This window comes from Athene cunicularia (assembly GCF_003259725.1).
Source record: "Athene cunicularia isolate RWA chromosome 5 unlocalized genomic scaffold, athCun1 chr5_part1, whole genome shotgun sequence".
In the NCBI taxonomy this organism is placed as follows: Eukaryota; Metazoa; Chordata; class Aves; order Strigiformes; family Strigidae; genus Athene; species Athene cunicularia.
The window spans coordinates 19,458,612-19,478,908 of record NW_020799101.1 but is presented as its reverse complement, the minus strand read 5'-3'; the positions used below and the strand labels follow the sequence as shown (position 1 = coordinate 19,478,908).

General features: G+C 36.0%; 1 protein-coding gene across 1 annotated transcript in view; it reads right to left on the bottom strand.

Moving 5' to 3' along the window:
- EML5 (echinoderm microtubule associated protein like 5) overlaps positions 1-20,297 on the bottom strand; it is a 102,927-nt gene that overhangs the window by 55,955 nt on the left and 26,675 nt on the right. The window contains exons 11-18 of the mRNA XM_026849263.1: positions 19,383-19,550; positions 15,440-15,546; positions 14,940-15,058; positions 8,276-8,462; positions 6,499-6,604; positions 5,135-5,228; positions 2,967-3,067; positions 895-1,097 (exon numbers count right to left, since the gene is read on the bottom strand). Coding sequence (XP_026705064.1) covers positions 895-1,097; positions 2,967-3,067; positions 5,135-5,228; positions 6,499-6,604; positions 8,276-8,462; positions 14,940-15,058; positions 15,440-15,546; positions 19,383-19,550 — 1,085 coding nt within the window. The remainder of the gene's footprint in view (positions 1-894; positions 1,098-2,966; positions 3,068-5,134; positions 5,229-6,498; positions 6,605-8,275; positions 8,463-14,939; positions 15,059-15,439; positions 15,547-19,382; positions 19,551-20,297) is intronic.

The window sequence follows — 20,297 nt, the reverse complement described above, 5'->3', positions numbered from 1 at the left end:
GCCCATGTACACAGTCTGGATTTAGAAGTTCTAACCACTAAGTTTCTACCACACTAGAAAAATAATTTAACTGGCATAATGAAACATTCTTCTTGATATTTAGCCTCAATATCCATTTGGCATTTCACCTCATTACTCCAAGCCAAACTCAGTACCACTCACAAAAATTTGATTAGTGCTTAAATTGGTCAAATATATGCATATTTCTGCCATTCTGTCTTCAAAAATTATTTACAGCTATTTAATGAAGCAACAGGTATACTTCATATTGAAATAGTAAGTACTTTCCTTCAGAGCACTTAGTTTTTTCAATATGAGTAACACATGTTTTGTCCAAAGCTGCTATACTCAAACATTAGAAGGTGGAATAACTTGGTCTGATCTAGCAAAACACAAACATATACATAACTTGACACATACAAGTAATCTAACTGGAACACCTATTCACATTTAAGCACATGCTTAAAGGCTTTCCTGAGTCAAAAGAATCAGGAGACAGTACTTAGTGATCTACAGATTGAATGCTTCTACTTGTAGGCAGTAATTACAGCACAAAATAGGAAAGTATGATTTTCTTCCCCTCTCACAAGCTCTCATATTCCATCAAACTTATGGATGCTTAAATCAAAAAGTACTTTTACTTATCATAAGTCATATTTCTTTAGTAAGAGGTTATTAAAATTGCTGAATAAGATGTCACTGGACCACAAAGGTTTGAGAAGCAGCATGCTACATAACAAGGATTAGAGACATGCACAGAACACTATCTTGAATCTGGACCTCACAAGGCTTCTCTGTAATGGATATAAAGCTACGGATTCCTGAATTTGGGAAAGGACTAATGTCATAGACTTTTTTGTCCAGACATCAAAAAACAAGGAGCAATTTATTTACTTTTTCCAATGCGTGCATGCTGAACACAGGACCATCATGTGCTTTGACAGTGTTTATGAGAAATACATCTCTCCAAATACACACATCCCCCGTGGAAGTTCCAGAGAATGCCATCTCTTCAGTCCAGCCATATACCGCACACATCATTGTATCGGTTCTTCCCAAAGCACCTATGCAGCCCTTTCTCCCAATTAGTCCTCCGCCTGGTTCAAACCAAAAACAAGTCATCAGATGTTTGCTTAGAATTATTTTCCAAAAACTATACAATCCTACCCAGAACAAGCCATTTTCTTCTGTTTCACCTGTGCTCTCCAAAAAACGTGAGTCTGAGAAGAGTTCTTACAAAACAAAGCTTTTTCTACTATTTGGCATCTTCCAAGAAAAAAAAAAAATCTTACTTTTAACTTACTACTTGAATATAGATTTGAATAGGTACATATACCGACACAGACAAAGTGCATTTGTAAACCTGCATCTAAACAAAAAAAACCTTTAGTAACTACCACACAGTTCATAGGAATTCCTAATAAAATTAACTTGAAAGAAAATAAACGTTTAAATCTTGACATCCCATCCTTTTCACTACATGTTTTCAGTGAGATATCTCATTTTATTTTAGAAGTTTGCCATACTGGTCTCTGGACAATAGAAACATTACAGCTACATACATTTTAAAATTCCTTTAAATACTGTATAAAAAAAAAATCATTTGACAGTTATAACGCCTAGTAACTTCTGGCTGGAAAGTCAGCTTTATATGTTCACAATCCTCAAACAAACTTCATGTGGTATAACACAGAAGCCCCTCAGGATCTGACACTTGATACTGTTCTCATACTTACAGAAGCAAGGTCTCTGCACCTCTCTGCCATCACTTGGCACTGATGAAATTTAGACCAAAGCACATACTCTGGTGTCATTTTTCCCATCAAATGCATCTGCTCTAGTGCAGATTTCAGAGATGGGCCATTTGTTAAGGTGCACTGATACTCTACTCCTGACATTAACACTGTGTGTTTCACAGTGACCGCCTTGCCAGTGTGCCGTTGCAGTTCCGCACAGATGGGCTATAGCATTAGCGAAATTTGATTCCTGCTGCTGAGCAATGCCAGAGAGAAAAGAGGCATTTTAAACAATTTAATTTCTTTATTTAGAATCACCATCTCCAGGCTTTTATCACAGTTAAGGTTTCTTCTAAAGAAATTATACTAATTCATCCAGTAAATATTCTAACACACTTTGTTATTTCTATGGGTAGGAAGCACAACTGTTAAAATTAATAATTTATATATACTTCAACAGCTTGCTCTCAGGCAATCTTAATTAATTTCTGTTGGAGCCAGAACTGAGAAAACTAGTGTCACTTTCTCATCACAGACTTTTCTCTCCAAAATTAATCTTTACCAAGGACTCATGTGAGTTGGTGTGCATTAATTCTGCATGAATAATTAGAAAATTCTTAGCAGACAAGCTAGTCTTCTGTAGCACATATGTCTTTATATATGTTTTGAGGTCTGAAACAACAAAGTTCACATTAATATCAGGGAATGGATTTTTCACTCTAAAATTTTTCCAGCAGATAAAGCAAGCTGCTCTAACTTGGTTTTTAATCGTCAAGTTCAACAAAAGTATCTAAACAGGTCTTAACTGACACATATTCCCTTCAAATACTTTATCTGAATTTTTGTATGTGGATTTTTAACACCTTGTTTATTTATATTTGTGCCTCTTGATAACATACATGTTCTAGAGGTCCTTCTTCCAAAAACTGTTCCATGATTTTAGAGCAGCTGTGTAACATTTTCAGATGTGCTGTATTATTATGAGATATAAAAAACAGACAGTAGGAAATCCAAGGTCCTTTCTACTTGTACATCTCTAGCTCCATGGCAAATTGACCTTAAAAAAGAATTCCCGCTACTGCCATAATGCCAATTAATGTTATTTCCAAGGCAAAGCTAACTTAGATATACAGAGAAAACATCTGCCTTTGATGCATGAAAAATACTATAACAGATGCAATATTTATACTTTAAATAACAGAAAATGGTTTAATTCTGAAGTTTCCTTACCTGCTCTACGCCAGAATTTCATGTGTTTAATTCCAACTGTAATCAGTTTATCTGGCATATAAGGATTAATCTTAACAACAAAAATCTTATCTTTGCTTCCCCTGAAATGCAAAGCAAAATATTTTAAATAAAAATATAAGTATTCATATTTTAAAATAGGTTTTCATTTGGTGGGTTTTTGTTATTTTTGCTTTTCTATCTTGCTAACATTTATTTCCAAATTATTAACAATAGTTTATTATGAGGAGGAAGAAAGCCAGAGAACAAACATATTGAATCCTATTACATTTTCATTACCCTTTAGTTTCCAAAGCAGGGAAGTAATTATGCTACTTCAGAAATCCACTAGGTGGCATTTTCTGTGCAGAAGAATATATTATATATTTGCATGAAGTTCAGGCATATGGTATTTAGACCTTTGACAGCTCATAATAAAACTTAAAGGTGTAAACTTGTAAATCGTCTTTAAAAATTTCTCATTTTGAAAATAAAATGCATTCTCATCCACTTTTATTTGATATTTCCATTTTTCTTGCTAGAAAAAAACATATGTTGTTATATCAAATTTTAAATGGAAATTTCAGTTGTGTCTAAAAATATAAAATCCTGTTGTGCATTTTAGATTTCTTACTATGCTTCTATAAAACCAATGCCTTGCTTCAGTCCTATAATTTGAAAAACAGCTTTCAACTGTTTGCTATCTATGCAAGGAAATAAATGCTTGATAGCAGGTTGTTTTTTTTCTTTAAAATGCAAAAGATCTTCTAATCCCTAATTTTTGCTCTCTGTTCAAGAGTGGCAATAATAATTTCACCTTCTGTCATTTTCAGATGACTAAATGAACCAGTAGCAAGAAGCATGAACCAGTTTCTTTCCAAACTCACACTTCGATATTCAAAGTATAGAGGCTGCTCTCAAAAATCCTATTAAATTCCTCTGACTAGTTAGTGAAAAAAAGAATCCAGAAACTAAATCCAGCATAAACTGGTTAAAGTTTGATTAAAAAAGAAAACTAAGCAGTGGGTTCAGAGAGTAGGGCAATTAGGAAAAAAAAAAAAAAGCTGAAAAAAAAAGTATCACAGGAAAGGCAGACAAATGAAAGGCCCAAACCAGTACCTCCAGAGAAGCCAAGCTAACTGGGCTTCTAATGAATGACTAGGAAGGGAGTACTCTTCTTTATCTAAAATCATCTATACAGCATTTTCATTCCTCAGTGGTTAAGCAACTCAAAATGTGTTTAAAAAGAAAAGAAAGTAAACATCATTGAAGAGCAATAATGAACTTACTGGATAAAATTGAAGTTGATACTTTTAAAATTACATCTGCAGAGAACAATAAATCCCTTTCAAACCTACACAGCACAATAGTTAGAGTATACATACTGAATCCAGAGTGGGGAAAAACATGCTCACATTACTGCTCTATTTAAAGCAATAGATCCTTAGAAACAACAAAGTCAAAGGTTTCAAAAACATTATGCAACATTAGAAATTCTATTGTGTAGATTAAAACTCTATTTAATAAACATATGTGAAATAATCTATGCAGAGTCAAAAAAACCTGCCATAATCTTTAACCTTTTGAGTCTATTGAGCTAGGTTTGTGTCTGGAGGGGGAAGGGGTAAGTGAGCGGCTGCGTGATGCTCAGTTGCTCTCTAAACTCAACCCATGACAAGTTATTTAGTTCAACCTTCTGTTCAAAGCAAAGGTAATTTCAAAGTTAGATCAGGCTGCTCAGGACGCAGAAAGGAAAAGGAAAGAACCTTGAAGAAATGGGAACTGAGCAAAACAACTGCAAACTGCTGTCCCAAGAAGACTTGACCTCTGATGAAAAAGATCTGAAAAGCAAAGCATGTATCACCATCTCTGAGAGGGCCAACAGAATTAGTTTTAAAGAAATTATTTCAGAACACATCAAATAAACATAAACTTTGTCTTCTATGTCTTCTTTCCTCAACAGTTGAGCTGTCGCTGTAATAACTTGCTGACTATCAGAGCTTCAATTTTATCTTTCAAAGAAAGCTTTAACGCTGTGCTAAATGTTACCACCTGTATCACTTAAAGGATAGAAACTGCTAATTTATCACAGAATTTAATGAATATATTTTGCTTGCTGTCATTTGAGAGTAAAGGTAGATACAAATTTTAAAACAAAGTTAAAGTCACACCTTACTGCTGAAAGCTTTTCTCCTTTCTTCCAGTCCCAGAGTACAATGGTGTGATTGTCATCTATGCCAACAGAAGCCAATCTTTTCCCATCCGCTAGAAAAATAAATTTATGATTTAGAGAGTAGATATGTAACATTATGTTGCAATAGGAAGAAACCGTTAAAGAATATTATAACCTCACAAATATAAGAACCATGTACAAACAGGTAAATAATCATATGACGTATATTTAGAGGCAAGTCTGTCTCTGCCTTTACACTTGAGTGGTCAGTTGGATGGAGTTTAGGACTAAGTTAACCTGTCTAAAAATTGCACTTAGATCCTCTGTATTTTTATCAAATCCTTTGTTCAGCTAGTTGCTGACACAGTTGCACTAAAACATTCATCACAGGTTGCACTGTGAGATTTTTCTGTTCACTCTGAAAATCCCCGTTCATTTCTAAACAGGAAAGCATTGAAGCAATACCATAAAGTTTATAAAATATCCTTAAATTTTGTAACAGTGTGAAGTCTTCAAGAAGCTCCAACACATATCCCACATTAACCTCCAAGAAAGATGTTATTTGTACTCATTCATGATCAATGACTTTGACATGTATCCTTTGAAATTGCTATGTATCCGTGCAAGAATTTGGGAGTTGAGATTCACATCTTAAAAAAGGAGAACCAAAGAAAGGTAAGAAGCATCAAAGACCCCAAACCACTCATCTTTGTGATCATCCATCTTCACTGTGAGGTTAGAGATCCTATCTAGTAAAGCCAAACCATTAAAGAATGAATAGAAGCCAGTGGAGAAGAGGAAATTTAACACTGGTACAGGAATGGGGTGCAAAAATCTCAAAAGATTTATCTGACAGTCTCCTATGTTAGTATAAGGTGAAGAGAGAGACTGGGTTTCTGCCCAGAACTCTGTAACTGGACCTTCTGAATCTGTCAGTGTGCTACTTAGTTGTCTTGCAGGATTTAATTTATTAAAAAAAAACAAAAAAAACCAAAAAAAACCCCACAAACAAAGCATGCCTCATCTATTTGCTCAAAAAAAAAATTTGGTTACAGTTACAATGCAGACACAACAGTCAATATCTGTGCACCTTCCTCACACAACCAGAAGAAAGTCCAAAGGGATCACTTAAGCTCGAAGGGCACAGAACCTTGCATTTCCTGACATGCAAGATTCTACAGGAGCTCTTTTTAATAAATGATCACCTTAAGACAGCCTCTCTCATTTGTCATTGATCACTAGAGAGTATTTTTAATGCGAAATCTTCAGTGTAAAGGAATTCCCAATTGCTCATCAGAATTGATTAGCTTGTATTTGGTAGAGAAAACTGAAATTACAGAACAATAAATAAAGACTTATTACCTGAAAAATCAACAGCACAAACACCATACTGGTGATAGCCCTTTAATACTGAGAGCGGTTTTATTGTTTCTGTATCCCAAATGTGTATTGAGGAATCTCGACCAACCTGAAAGTATACATATTTATAACCATATTTTTTTCCCATTTCTCAATTACTTCATACCGTTTAAAAGTATAATATTTACAAATACTTTTGTAAAATTCTTCAAGTATTGCTTCTGTCTGGCTAGCAGTATATTATTTTTTCTCCTGCTTTACAGAAACCACTCCCCAGCTAGCTTGCTCTTCCCTCCAAAGAACCCAGGCACATCCGTCACAATTAACTAGAGTCGTCTTGGCGCAGGGGCAGGGAAAGCCCTTCACTGATTGCAATGTGGCATATTTATTCCATCATTTCTCTACCAATCATTCCCTATCCAAAAATAAAAGGTTATTCTTATTGCTAGTATGTAACCTACTCTATGTTTGAGAGATCAAGGTGACTTCTGTTGCTTTCTGGTGTCATTACAAGTGCCTACAAGTCAGATTCTGATGCACTGATACCTGTGAAGCAATCTTCACTAGAATGGCACTAATGTAGCTTAACTACATTAACTAGAACTTGGTAAGAAATGGAATATAATTTATTTTCAACTATGTACAAGCATTACTAGTCAGTATTTACAAGACTGGTTTTGCACTTCAAGTACACAAAAAAAGGCTCCAAAACCATAAGAACACTTTTCTGTGCTTAAGACTGAGGGCAGGACTTAAGAAAACAAGGTTCTATTTCTGGATTCACCACAAACTTAAGATGTGATATTTGCAAACCTTTCTGAGACACTGTTGCATGGGGAATTTGATTACTGCATTACCAAATTTCTACAGGTAATGTAATATACAATAGTATATAATGCGTATATATAAAACAGTATATAATTGAGTGAATCATTCTGTTGACAGCATAAGGTATTTTAAAATATAGTAAATCCAGGCACATTATTATTCATAGTCTTTACAACTCCAAAATTAAATAGAATCAGTTCTCACATTTAGGGCTTTAATCACTAAACTGACCTCCAAATGTATGTTAATCTCAAACATTTTTACACAAATTAAGGGCATTATAAACAGAAGTTTATTTTACCAAAAATTTTAGCTCACATGTTCTCCAATTTATTATACACTAATAATAATGATTATGACAATAATTTAAAAAACCCTGAAACATCAATCAAACCTTCAAGTCCTGGTATATGGACATTTATTGGAAGAGATGTTTGTTCAAAAAGATGAGTGAAAAAATTTACCTAAAATTAGCAAAAGATCAGATGAACTACTCTAAATACTTCAGCAACACACATACCTGTGCTGCATGTACAAACAGTAAATAGTTTGTCTATAGATGATAACCAAAACCATAATGCATGCAACTGAAATGCCAGAATGTAATAACATAGCTAAATTCACAACTGAGACATTAAAAAAAATGTATTTTAATAGCACATTTCCTCCACTTGTTATCATGAAGAAGCAATGTAATGCTGAATAAAAAATATCAATCTATTCTTAAATAAAAAAGAAGTTTAAAAGAACTATCAACTAAAGACTGATCAGAATTAATATAAACAACTGGAAAAAACACTTTTGTTACTTTTTTAACATTATTCCATCTGCAACAGAAATGCAGTCCTTCACCTGAATAAGTGTAGACTGGACTTTCTTCCTCCAAAACAGGCTTTTCTAAATTCAGTAGTAACAACTTCAGATTCATATTGCAGATAAACACACATCCTACCTGGCCTGTTGCCACATAGTCCTTTAAGGGATGAATAGCAAGGCAAAGAATGTCATCATCATGACCTAGATAAAAGCGCTGTGTGTTCTGCTGTCGATTGTACACCACTCCCACTGCTGCAACATGGTATACTATTTCACCCGTCTGAGTGTAAAATAAATTGCTTCGACAGTCGTAACCTCTGTAACTAATTAAAGACAAAAAAGTTTGTTCATCAAGGTCATAAGCATATATAGAGAAACTCCGAGATAACATTCTGCAAGATGCATTTTGCACTCAGATTACTTACCAATTACTGTTTTGGGGGTTTAAGATTAACAGATTTTCCTAAGGAACACCAATTTATCAGTTTACGTTACTATTCAGACATCAATACTAAATCATTATTAGTTTGAAAGGGGGTGCTATTTAATAATTATTTTCCATAACTAGTTTAGAAGAGGAAGTAACAGCTAGTAACTTTTTCAGACCACATTGAGAATTCTGGCATGCAACATGTAAGTAAATGAAACAGCCAAAACTAATACTTGGGACATTTTCTATCCCTTACTGCTCAAAAATCAGGCAGCAAAAGTTTACACAAGAATGTGGACAACACAGATATCATAAAACTGAAAGTTTCTGGAAACTTGCTAACAGAAAACAAATGCATAGATCTTCTTCCAAATCAGTTTCTTTTTTGAAGGAAAACCTGTGTCCTTTCTGTGCTTGATACAGCAACTGGCATGAGTAGGCCAATTCCCAACTGAGGTCTGTATGCACGATCACAGTATACACATTTCTTCCTAGGTGTGATTAAGATTCAGTACCCTAAAAAAACCAAAGGTGGCATTTTCAAAAAGGCTAGGGGTCCTACTTTCAGAACTAATTTAAGGGGCTCAGAAACCTAAAAAACATTAAACAAACAAGCAAGTTTTAAATCAGTGGGTTTTTAACAATGCTATCCTTGGCAGTCAATGGAAATAACATTTAAAGATGTGTAACTTAAAGTCATTCCTTCCTTTCTTCTGACATAAACAATACTCCATATACTCCTGACACTCTTGTTTCTATACTATTAATTCCCCAACTAACCTCTTTCTGTTCCTTCTTTTGTTCTTACAGATCTTCAGTAAATCAATTTTAAAAATTATTTTACAAAGATGAAGGCAAAATCTGGTTATATTTCTGAATATACAGTTAAATTCACAGGAAGGGAATGACACTTGAATGTGTTTGAACTGGCCTTTTGATGAATTATCTTTATTTGGGGATCATAAGGCTCTACCTAGTTGATAAAAAAGCCCTGAAGATGATCAGCAAGTTATTCTTGGCAAACAAAATAACTAAGCTTTCACCATCAGCAACTGCAAACTAATAGAAATGTCTAATGCCTATGTTATACTTCTCATTATATTAATTTCTTTGCTTAATTAAAAGCATGTATCATCAGAACACATTATTTTTAAGAAGAAAACAAATGGAGGATCTCTTTGCAACAGTGCAGGCTTTTAAACTATCACATAAGACAAAGATGCATCTGTACATATACCATATGCAAAATGAATGGTATAGCATTAAGACAATTAATGCATATGAGACACTTAAAATGTTTAAGTGACACAGAAAATACACGGTCCAGGTAGAAAAGTCTGTCACAGAATTATATATAGCTTTCCTTGTACACACAGTGCAACCACATTCACTGGTCAAGTAATGATTCTTTAAGGCAGCTGACCAACTTCAGCTTCATGAATATTATTCTGAAAACTCCAGCCATGGATCCATGTTCAAAAATACTAGACATATATATTACTGGAAAACACTATCTGTAGCAGGTTTGAACACACTATTTCTGTTGGTCCACCTACACTACATGCAATAGTACTTAGATCATAAGTGATTAGAGAAAAATTGTGAAAATTGTCCCACAACATTCTTAAACAGATCAGAAGATGGTCCAGGTCCATTCCTCCCCAGATGCAGAACACTGCATTCCACCTTTATGAAGTTCATGAGACACCTCTCTGCCCAGTTCTCTATCCTGTCCAGGTCGCTCTTGATGGCAGCACAGCCATGTGGTGTACCAGACACTCCTCCCAGTTTTGCATTGTCTACAATGCTGTAAAGTCTAAGGCTGGGTCTCATTAGATCACAAACAAGCAAAGTGAACTCCTCAAACTAGCAAAAACTGTGATAGCACAGAAATAAAAGCTTTTAAATAAGCGTCCCTCCAACCCACTGTTTAGATTGGTTCTCATAGGCAGGTTCTTAACTTCAGGTTTGGTTCCAGTCCAACACATGTTCAGAGTCTCCTGAAGGTCTCTAGAAAAACCTCAACCCATTGGATCTGAGGCTCAGATATATGTTTGCTCCCTGCTTTTTTCAAAGTCACCAACAATTTAGACTCACAATACAGGTGCACACTCTTCAGTCATGCTTCACTTTCCTTCCACCATATCCTTCACCAACAACTTCCCCCAGCAGCAACATGTGTGGATGATTTGAAGCACCCAAAGTGCTGCCTGCTTGCCCTGCCTGGCTGCACCCTTCTTTGATGTCCAGCCACTAGTTTTTAGAGGGACATAATACACAATAACCTATAGTAACTATAAAGACAGAGAACAAAAATACCCTATCACAGCATGCAACATCAACAGTTTAAGGACATGACAACATTCAGTAAGGGGGAAGGAGTACAAAGGCAGGCACAGTGCCAAAGAAGGTATCTGGACCTATCGTTGCTCAGACATCATTTTCCTCTGCTTCACTCTGCACTGTGCCCTTAAAAATACTGGATTTTCTTTTCAAGCACAGAATACTTTGAAAAATGCTGAATACGCACCCTGAATATTTTAAAAAGCAGCTATGAAAATGTGTACACCAAAAAAAAAAAAAAGTTTAGAAATACTGGACACTGAGCAATTTCTTACAAGTTTAGCAGTCATCTATCATATAAAAGTAAAAACAGCAAAAAGGGTCTCAGATCCTCCTACCTGCAATCCAGAAATTCAGAATTTTCCCAGTTTTTGTCATAACAATTGCCTATATACCCTAAGTTAAGCATAGTGAAACTGAGTGAGTTAATGTCATATATTCAGACGACTACCCAAAACATCCAAAATGTATCTAGGATGCAGGAAAATAGTTCTTATTACTCATATCTGTAACTTTTTCTGATCGGAAGTTTGGACTTTAGTTCACGTTCTCCATTTATAAAAAAATATAGGTATACAATCAGTTGTTTACAATTAAAATAAAAACTATTTTGCCAAAATATCAAGCAGTGCAAACAAAGACATTCTGTAACCCAGTTAAACGCATCTGGTTTTTGCATGTGCCAGTCTACTAACTCCCTGACTATATAGGTACTTCTCTCTGGAAGGATAAAGTGATGGGCCAAGCAGTCCAAACAGAGATGAAAAGAAACGTGTTTCAGTATAGAAGATAACTCCCAATAATATGCTGCACAGTTCCAAAATACCTACATCTCCATATTACTAAAACAATTTAAACTGAGATCATTAGCTAATCTCAGAAAAAGCATGAAGAGAAACAATTCTTTGCATGCAGAAAACAAGCCACAGAAATAATTTACAGGGCATCTTGATTAGCAACCAGAAAAAATAATAATGAAAGCAAGCTCTGCATCATAGCTACTGAGTAATATATAACAAGGCACAATAAAATTAATACTGCATTCTGCAGCACTTTATGTTTTCAAGTGGTCTCCAACAACAGCTAATCAAACTGTTAATCCAAGACAGATTCAAGTTAATATGACAGTAACTTTCAGAAGAAAAGATAGCTTCCTCAATGCTATGTAGAAAAAACGTTCTGCCATTACCAAGGTCATGAAGAGCATAAATGTAGGTGTTCCCATGTGTGTTAGATATACTAACACCTACATTTTAATCAGCAGTGTTCTAGTCAATGGAACCTGCAGGGCTACTCAGCTCATCAACCAGTCAGCATTTAATTTTACTCAAGCGTAATCCCTCCTTATGCTTCACTGACTACCACCTGCATCTCCACTGACTGTGATGGAAGTTTAGATACACAAATAAAACCACCTATTTTTAGGCAGACAATTGTAAATTCTTTAACCTGAAGCTGGATCCCACCCACAGTTGAAAGTTACACCTGTATAGCCAACTAAGGGGCAACTTCACAAGTAGTGTCCTCTCTGGAAAAAGAGTCAATGTCTATAGTTTGTCTAATGCTGTAAGAGTTTCATAATTTCATGTTGCTCCTCAATGTATATGTGTGAAATTTCCAAATGTAGTGAAAACTCTATCCTCAGAAGAACCAAATGTCAAAATAAACATGGTTGAGGTCAGAGTCTTTAGCATGGAGGTAGAGATATGTCAAAAAACCCAACAAACAAACAAACAAAGACTTTTGCATGGCAGTAGTGTTTTCTCAACAGGACTCCCTCATAGTCTACTCCCTTCAGATGTTATTTGCAGGTATTTATAGCCCTCTGGTAGGAATCCATACAAGGTGTCATAAGACTCATTTCAGAGCATGAGAAATCCCATGTCATCTTGAAAGTGTAACCAATTTCATCTTATGATAAGGTCAGTTCAGTGAATATCTGAAACTCAAACAAAAAAAAAAAAAAAAAAAAAGATAATTCTTGAGAGATCAGCAGCATAGCTTTGAGAGAATACAGGACCTAAGTATTATATTTGCATCCTTATTCCCTGCCAGCAAAAGGTATTATAAGCATTGAGTCTGAGAAAGGAGGTCCTCTGAATATCTCAAAAGATGTAGTCTTTTTATTTCTGAACCACCACCACTGTCAAAGACATGGCAGAAAGAAAATACAGGAATAGTCAAAACGAGGCCAAACTAGTACACACAACTTCAATAACATGTTTCTGATCATGATTGCATCATATCTCTTAGAGAAAGATGCATTTAAAAAGTTAACCTGTTAACAGAATTTGCTTTCTTATCCATACTAGTCAGCAGCTGGCTCACATAAACAACATTATTGTTTTTATCCCCTTCCAAAACAGGAAGTAATCAGAGATTTAAAAGATTTCTTACAGGATATGAAGAGATTTTTAAAAGTTCATCTTTCAAGGCAATTGACAAATTCAAAACACAAAAACCAACGTGCTCAAAAACAAAGAAAGGAAAAAGAGCTTCCTATTCCCCTAGTTCAAAAAAGCACCACTTTTTACACTTTCAAGGAACATCCAAGACATTTCCATTGCAGCTAAAGAAAGATGAAGCAAAGCAGACTTCCTGAATCAGAGAATATGCCTATTACTCACTTGGATGTGGGTCACTTTAAAGTTAACAGCCTGGACATTGAGAAAAATCTGTTGTTCAGCATGGATTCTTCATTAGTTTCCTTGATGCCCATTGGGTAACCAGACAGAACTCAACTGGACATTCTACTTCTGGTCATTCCTGGATATTCTGGTCAAGCTTCACTTCTGTTGTGAAGGAAATAACAATAATCCCAAAGATCCAGGGCCCTTACTTGTGCTACATCTTCTTCAGGATCATTTGGTTTGACTCCTAGACCAAATTTTAAAACACTGCATACAGCTACCCACCTTAATGCATTTTCTACAGACACAAAAATCTTCAACTGAGAACTCTGGAGCATCAAAAATAGATATAAAAACCCAACTCTGCACCAAGATTCCCAGTTGTCATTATTTCCAAAGCTATTCCTCAGACTCCATGTCTTCTACAGACAAAATTGCTGAGTTGAATGATTAACTGTTCTTAGCAAATTAATTTATTAAGCATTCCATGTGCAGCTCTTCTAAAATTGTTTAAGTGTCATTATAAAGACAGACAGTAACTTATCTGTGCATTTAGTTATCTCTAAAAAGAAGCTGTGTTCCTGCAAAGAGGTATCTTTTGAAAAGAAAAACAGTATCACCTGATTTCCAAAGCCTTAATTTAATAAAGGCTTTGGTTTTCTTTGTATCAAGGGAATTTGTATCTCTGATCATTATTCTAATGTACTAATATATACTGCCAGTTTGCTTTAAAACACCACATCTTTGTTCTGATGAAAAAGTCTTCACTTATGAAGAGATATGGGAGAATACCAATACTAAAGACAAAATTGTAAGATTTCAAGGATGCATCTGAAAGTCTTTTTGTTACTCAAATTAGCACCAAAAAGAGAATGAAACTGAATTTTAGCATACTCACAGGACCTATTAAGGATTAAATTTAATTCCTAAACAGATAAACATGTAAATATTTTCAGATTAGGTACAGTTTATACTTTTTTTTTTTTTTTAATAAAACACCAATAGAAACACCACTTAGTACAGAACCCAGTTATCTTCAACTACACCAAGCTTCTGTTGTAGCTTCCAAAATAATATACTGAAGAGAACTATTACTTTTCAGATCCTGAAAAATACAGGTGATAGCCAAATATTATATTTAGTCACCTCTATTCAAATAATGACTATCAGTTAAAGCTTCAGTGAAAATTCACTTTAGAATTCGTGTTCACAATTAGTCTAGCTTGGCATCAAAGCTTTCTATTAATTTAGTGTAAATTTATTTTTATAGAAATAAAACCAGTAAACCATAAAGCAACTGACCTCGAAGTCTTTCATCAGATTATTAAATGATAAACACCAATCTATAAAACACAAACAGCCTGCTTGTATATTTTAAAGAATCCTAGTTTTCATACCCATGAACAAAATGTAATCTTATACTGTTTCCTGGAGCTCGCTCTCGTCTCTTTGAAGCTGCACTTTTCCTTTTTTCTTTGCATTGCTCTTTAAGTTGAGGTAGATCTTCTTTGTAAACCTTTAAGAAAAAGGACACTTATAAATTAAGAGATTCAAAAAAAAAGCACATTTCTGAGAATTCAGCTACAGTTATCACCCACAAAAATGTTATACTGACATCACTGAAAAAAATTACCAATAATTGTAGCTGGTTATTGTATAGTATAACTTGTTTTCACATTACAACCAAAACTCTAATAGAACATGCTATGAATACATGTAATCATGTTTTTTGCATCTTAATATTTTTAATGCATCAGATAATAACAATTCTAAGGGTTTTGTTCAGTTCCTGCTCAGCACTCAATCTCCCCACTTTTCAGATTTCAACAGGTCTTCATAAAAGACCAACTTAAACCCGGAGAAGTATTCCAACTGCCATCAAAACTAAAATCTTTACCTGTCGACGATAGGTGATCTGTGTCTCTTGTTCAATTTCAGAGTCCAGCTCTGGAACATCAGATTGATCTGAATCTGATTCATCACTATTAGAATCAACCAGACTCTCTGCCACCAAGAAAACACAAACAGGAAATGAAGCAACCTAAATTACAGACCAGAAAGTATTTGAAGTAACTGCTTAAGGTGTCTGATCTGATAATCAATGCTTATATTAACTATAACAGAAACTACTAATAATTGACGGCCTGACAGGATCAATTCTGCTGATGCAGTAGAAATAAGCCAAATGTAAATATTTGGATGTTGTTTATTTTTGTGAGCAAGTTAGTTTTTATTCATTAAAATTATTTCATAAATTAATGTTAAGAGGAAAGGAAGAAGAGAATGAAGTAATAAATATATAGCAGAAACTAAGACTTGCAGAAAACTAACAAGAGAAGTAAAGGGCTCCAAAGAGAAACTCATGGTTAGGTGAGCTGTTGATGCAAGGAACAATTCTTCTGGTAGATTAGGAAAGAAAAAATAAGATATAGGAATGAAGTGGTAAAATTCTCAGCGACTGTGAAGAAAAAGAGTAGTCATTTAATATTTCTGTTTTACATCTGGGGAAAGCCAGATAATGTTGTAGCACAGAATTTCATTCCAACAGAAACTGAAAAGAACGTCCTGGCTAATAAGTAATATATTTGGATCTTTCTGCAACCTTTGATTAAATATTCCATAATTTTTCATTAAGAAATCAGACACAAAATTAGTCTAGAACACAAATGAGTTTTAAAATATCTCAAAATGTAATTGTAAAGAGAGAATCACCACTCAATAAGAAAAGTTTCTAGAAATATGCAATGGAGAGCAATCTTTGGAGCTATACTACTTAACATTTTTATCAATTATCTAGAGAAAAACAATATTGCTAGCCATGAAGGTAGCAGATTACAGAGTTAGAAAAGCCATTAACAGGTCAATTATCAATAGTGTGACAGAATAGATACATGTTGTACATACTGTCAGATAGCCAAAAATAAGAAATCTAATCAAAACAATGTATTGAAAATGTATCTTGTGAAACAGTAGCTAATGAAAAATTTGTGTCGTGTGAAATAATTAGTTGAAAATTCATTCATACCATGAGGGACCAAACCACTTCAAGGCTTTTGGAGGTTTCATCAAGGAGATGAAGAGAACTATTGCTTCATTCTGCATTTGGCACTGACAAGGCCAGCACTGAATCATCATTAATTTATCTATTAGCTGGGTCCATCGTGATACAGCTTCATCTCATCTCAGCAATTAAGGGGTGAAACAGCATACTTAATTTTAAGTCTATATATTTATTTCCCTGAAGGGCTCTAAATTCCTTTAGTAACTTCCAAGTCAGGCACTCAATTGTTTGATTTTGGGAAACTCAGTCATGAGAAAAATTGCTGCATAGAATCATGGAATGGTTTGGGTTGGAAGGGGCCTTAATGATCATGTAGTTCCAACCCCACTGCCATGAGCAGGGACACCTTCCACTAGACCAAGTTGCTCAAAGCGCCGTCCAACCTGGCCTGGAACGCTGCCAGGGAGGGGGCAGCCACAGCTTCTCTGGGCAACCTCTTCCAGTGCTTCACCATCCTCACAGTCAAGAATTTCTTCCTTATATCTAATCTAAACCTACCCTCTTTCAGTTTAAAGCCATTACCCTTTGTCCTATCCCTACACTCCCTGATAAAGAGTCCCTCCCCAGCTTTTCTGTAGGCCACTAAGTACTAGAAGGCTGCTATAAGGTCTTCCCAAAGCCTTCTTTTCTTCAGGCTTAACAACCCCAACTCTCTCAGCCTGTCCTCACAGGGGAGGTGCTCCAGCCCCCTGACCATTTTTGTGGCCTCCTTGGGACCTGCTTGAGTAGGTCCATGTACTTCTTATGCTGGAAGCCCCAGAACTGGGCACAGTACTCCAGGCAAGGTCTCACAAGAGCAGAAGAGGGGGGAGAATCATCTCTCTCAACCTGCTGACCACACTTCTCTTGATGCAGCTCAGGACACAGTTGGCTTTCTGGGCTGTGAGCGCACATTTCTGGCTCATAGGCAGTTTTCCATCTACTGATACCCTCAAGTCCTTCTCCACAGGGCTGCTCTCCATCCACTCGTTGCCCAGCCTGTATTAGTGCTTGGGATTGCCTCGACCCATGGAGGACCTTGCACTTGACCTTGTTGAACTTCATGAGGTTTGCACAGGTCCACCTCTCCAGCCTGTCCAGGTCCCTTGGATGGCACATCCCTTCCCTCCAGTGTGTCAACCACACCACACAGCTGGGTGTTGTCATCAGACTTGCTGAGGGTGCACTCAGTTCCACTTTCCATGTCGTCTGCAGAGACGTTAAGCAGCACCAGTCCTAATACTGACTCCTGAGGAACGCCACTCCTCACTGCTCTCTGCTTGGACTGATTGGTCCATCCATCAAGTCCATGTGTCATCAGCTTAGAGACAAGGATGTCGTGTGGGACAGTGTCAAATGCTTTGCACAAGTCCTGGTAGATAATGTCAGTTGCTCTTCCCTTATCCACCAATGCTGTAACCCCATCATAGAAGGCCACCAAATTTCTCAGACATGATTTGCCCTTAGTGAAGCCATGTTGGCTGTCACCAGTCAACTCCTTATTTTCCATGTGCCCTAGCATAGTTTTCAGGAAGATCCACTCCATGACCTTGCTGGGCACACAGGTGAGACTGACTGGCGTGTAGTTCCCCTGGTCTTTCTTCTTTAAAAACAGGGATTATATTTCCTCTTTTTCAGTCAGTGGGAAATATATACATCTTATATTCCAGTGAAATCTGGGCATCCAGTTGTTGTCAATTTAGTAACCGGTGGTCCGTACAGAATTCATAAATTTGTATGTATGATCTGAACTTTTAAATTTTCCCTCTGCACAGGGCACACAATGATGAATTTTTTTTCACAGTCTTGCTAGACTGAGCATACACAGTACAGGCAAGTATTAGCAACTCCATCAGGTACTTCAGGCAGCTGCAAAGTTTAAATGTTGGAAACACAAAACAGTGGAAAATTGCAAAGCCCAGTATTGCTGAACACATGGTACCCAGAGCAGATGCAGCACTGGGGTGAAGAGTCGGTGGTTTGTGTTGCCATGGCACCAGGGAAGAACATGAAGCAAGGTGAAGTCCACGCAATCCTGTTCTTCCACTTTTCACAAGAAATGTTTTGGGCAACTGCTCAGAGGTTATACCAGGAAAAGTTTTGTGCAACTACTGAAGGAATAGTGGCTTGACCACAGTCCCACCAACACACATGGCACAGTTTTCATACGTAACTTGGGGAAGGGCAAGAACTTGACACCAAATTGCAGGGACAGATCAACAGGTTTGTCCTCCTCACCCCCTGCCCCCAGAAGGGATGCCTTTTGGTAAGATTTGTGACCTCAGCTATGCTGAGTGCCTATCTGGGAAATTTAGCTTATTGCAATCTACAGACAAATGATTTGTTTGTAGAGCTATACAGCTATTCTGCAGTATAGTGCATTTATTGTAGACAATCGTACAGCATCTGTATATGTTGCATAAGAACAAACGGTACTATTCATGAACCTGACTGCCTATTTTGAATGTGACTGGACCTACAGCAGACAGGCTGTTCATGCATCCAGTGTCAGACCTACAGCACATGGCTGTTCATGCATCTGGTGTCACAGCCATAATTGGTATATCTATTAAGAGACAAGACCATCCACGCCCACCCTCTCTAACCTTTGATGATCAGCTAGAACACAAGGGGATTCATATCCTAATTAATTTATCCCTCACTCTATGCAACATTAAAGAACAATTTTGCACAGACCGACAATTCTGAATATTTATTTCTATACTTGCACCAAAGACTTTTACTCCTCGTACAGCCTCAACTCCTCCCAGCCTTTGTTTTTTTTTAATAAATGACTTACCTTGAGGTGCTATATGAAGAGAATCCTTCAACTTCCGGTCAGGGACAAATTTCCACTGAAAGACAGAATGATCAGCTCCCCCAATGGAAACAACCCACTGGTGATCATGCGACCATCTGACATTTGTCACATGAGCAGAATGACCAAGATATTTTTTAAACTTTGCTCCTAGGACAAGAATAAAAATCTCTTTCAGTATATGTTGAATAAATGTTTCAGAAGCAGTTTCAGAAAAAGTATCAAGGAACCCTTATAAAAAGTAATAGTTTAATTAAGATATTTTCATTAATAGCAGTTAGGTTTTACAGCATTCCCAAATTTTAGTCTGTCTTTAAGATAAATTTTTTTATTTGGATTCCAGGATATACCACCTTTAACAAGTCAAACACAAAGAGATAAGACATATGATAATGCTGCATGAGATGTAATAAAGGAAGGGGTTTTTTTTAAATTTATTATTTTTATTTTATTTTTACAAACCAAGATTTTGGCTATTATTTCTACAATTAAAAGATACAGTTATTTAAATGTTAAATGACGTATATTTAGCTCTGTGAAAACACCCCCCTATGTATGCTCACAGCACTGGTTCCCACTGTTCGTGCAATTTGAGTGTTAAGCACTTCTAGCAATTCATATTCTCACACCTCTAGAAGTAGAACTAGATCAAGTTAATGTTTTCACTGACTACTACATAATTACAACACAATCACTGGATCAATTACTAAGAAGTAGTTACTAACAGCACTCCATTACACAGATTCTTATGCCTTTTCTTTGGTTTCATAATTCTAGTGCAAAACAGGGTATAAAAAAGGAACAATTTCAGTCTTCTTCAAATGGACAGAAGACTGTTTTCAATAATATATTTTTGGATTACCTCAGGTATCAATAAAACCCTTAACACTTTAAAAA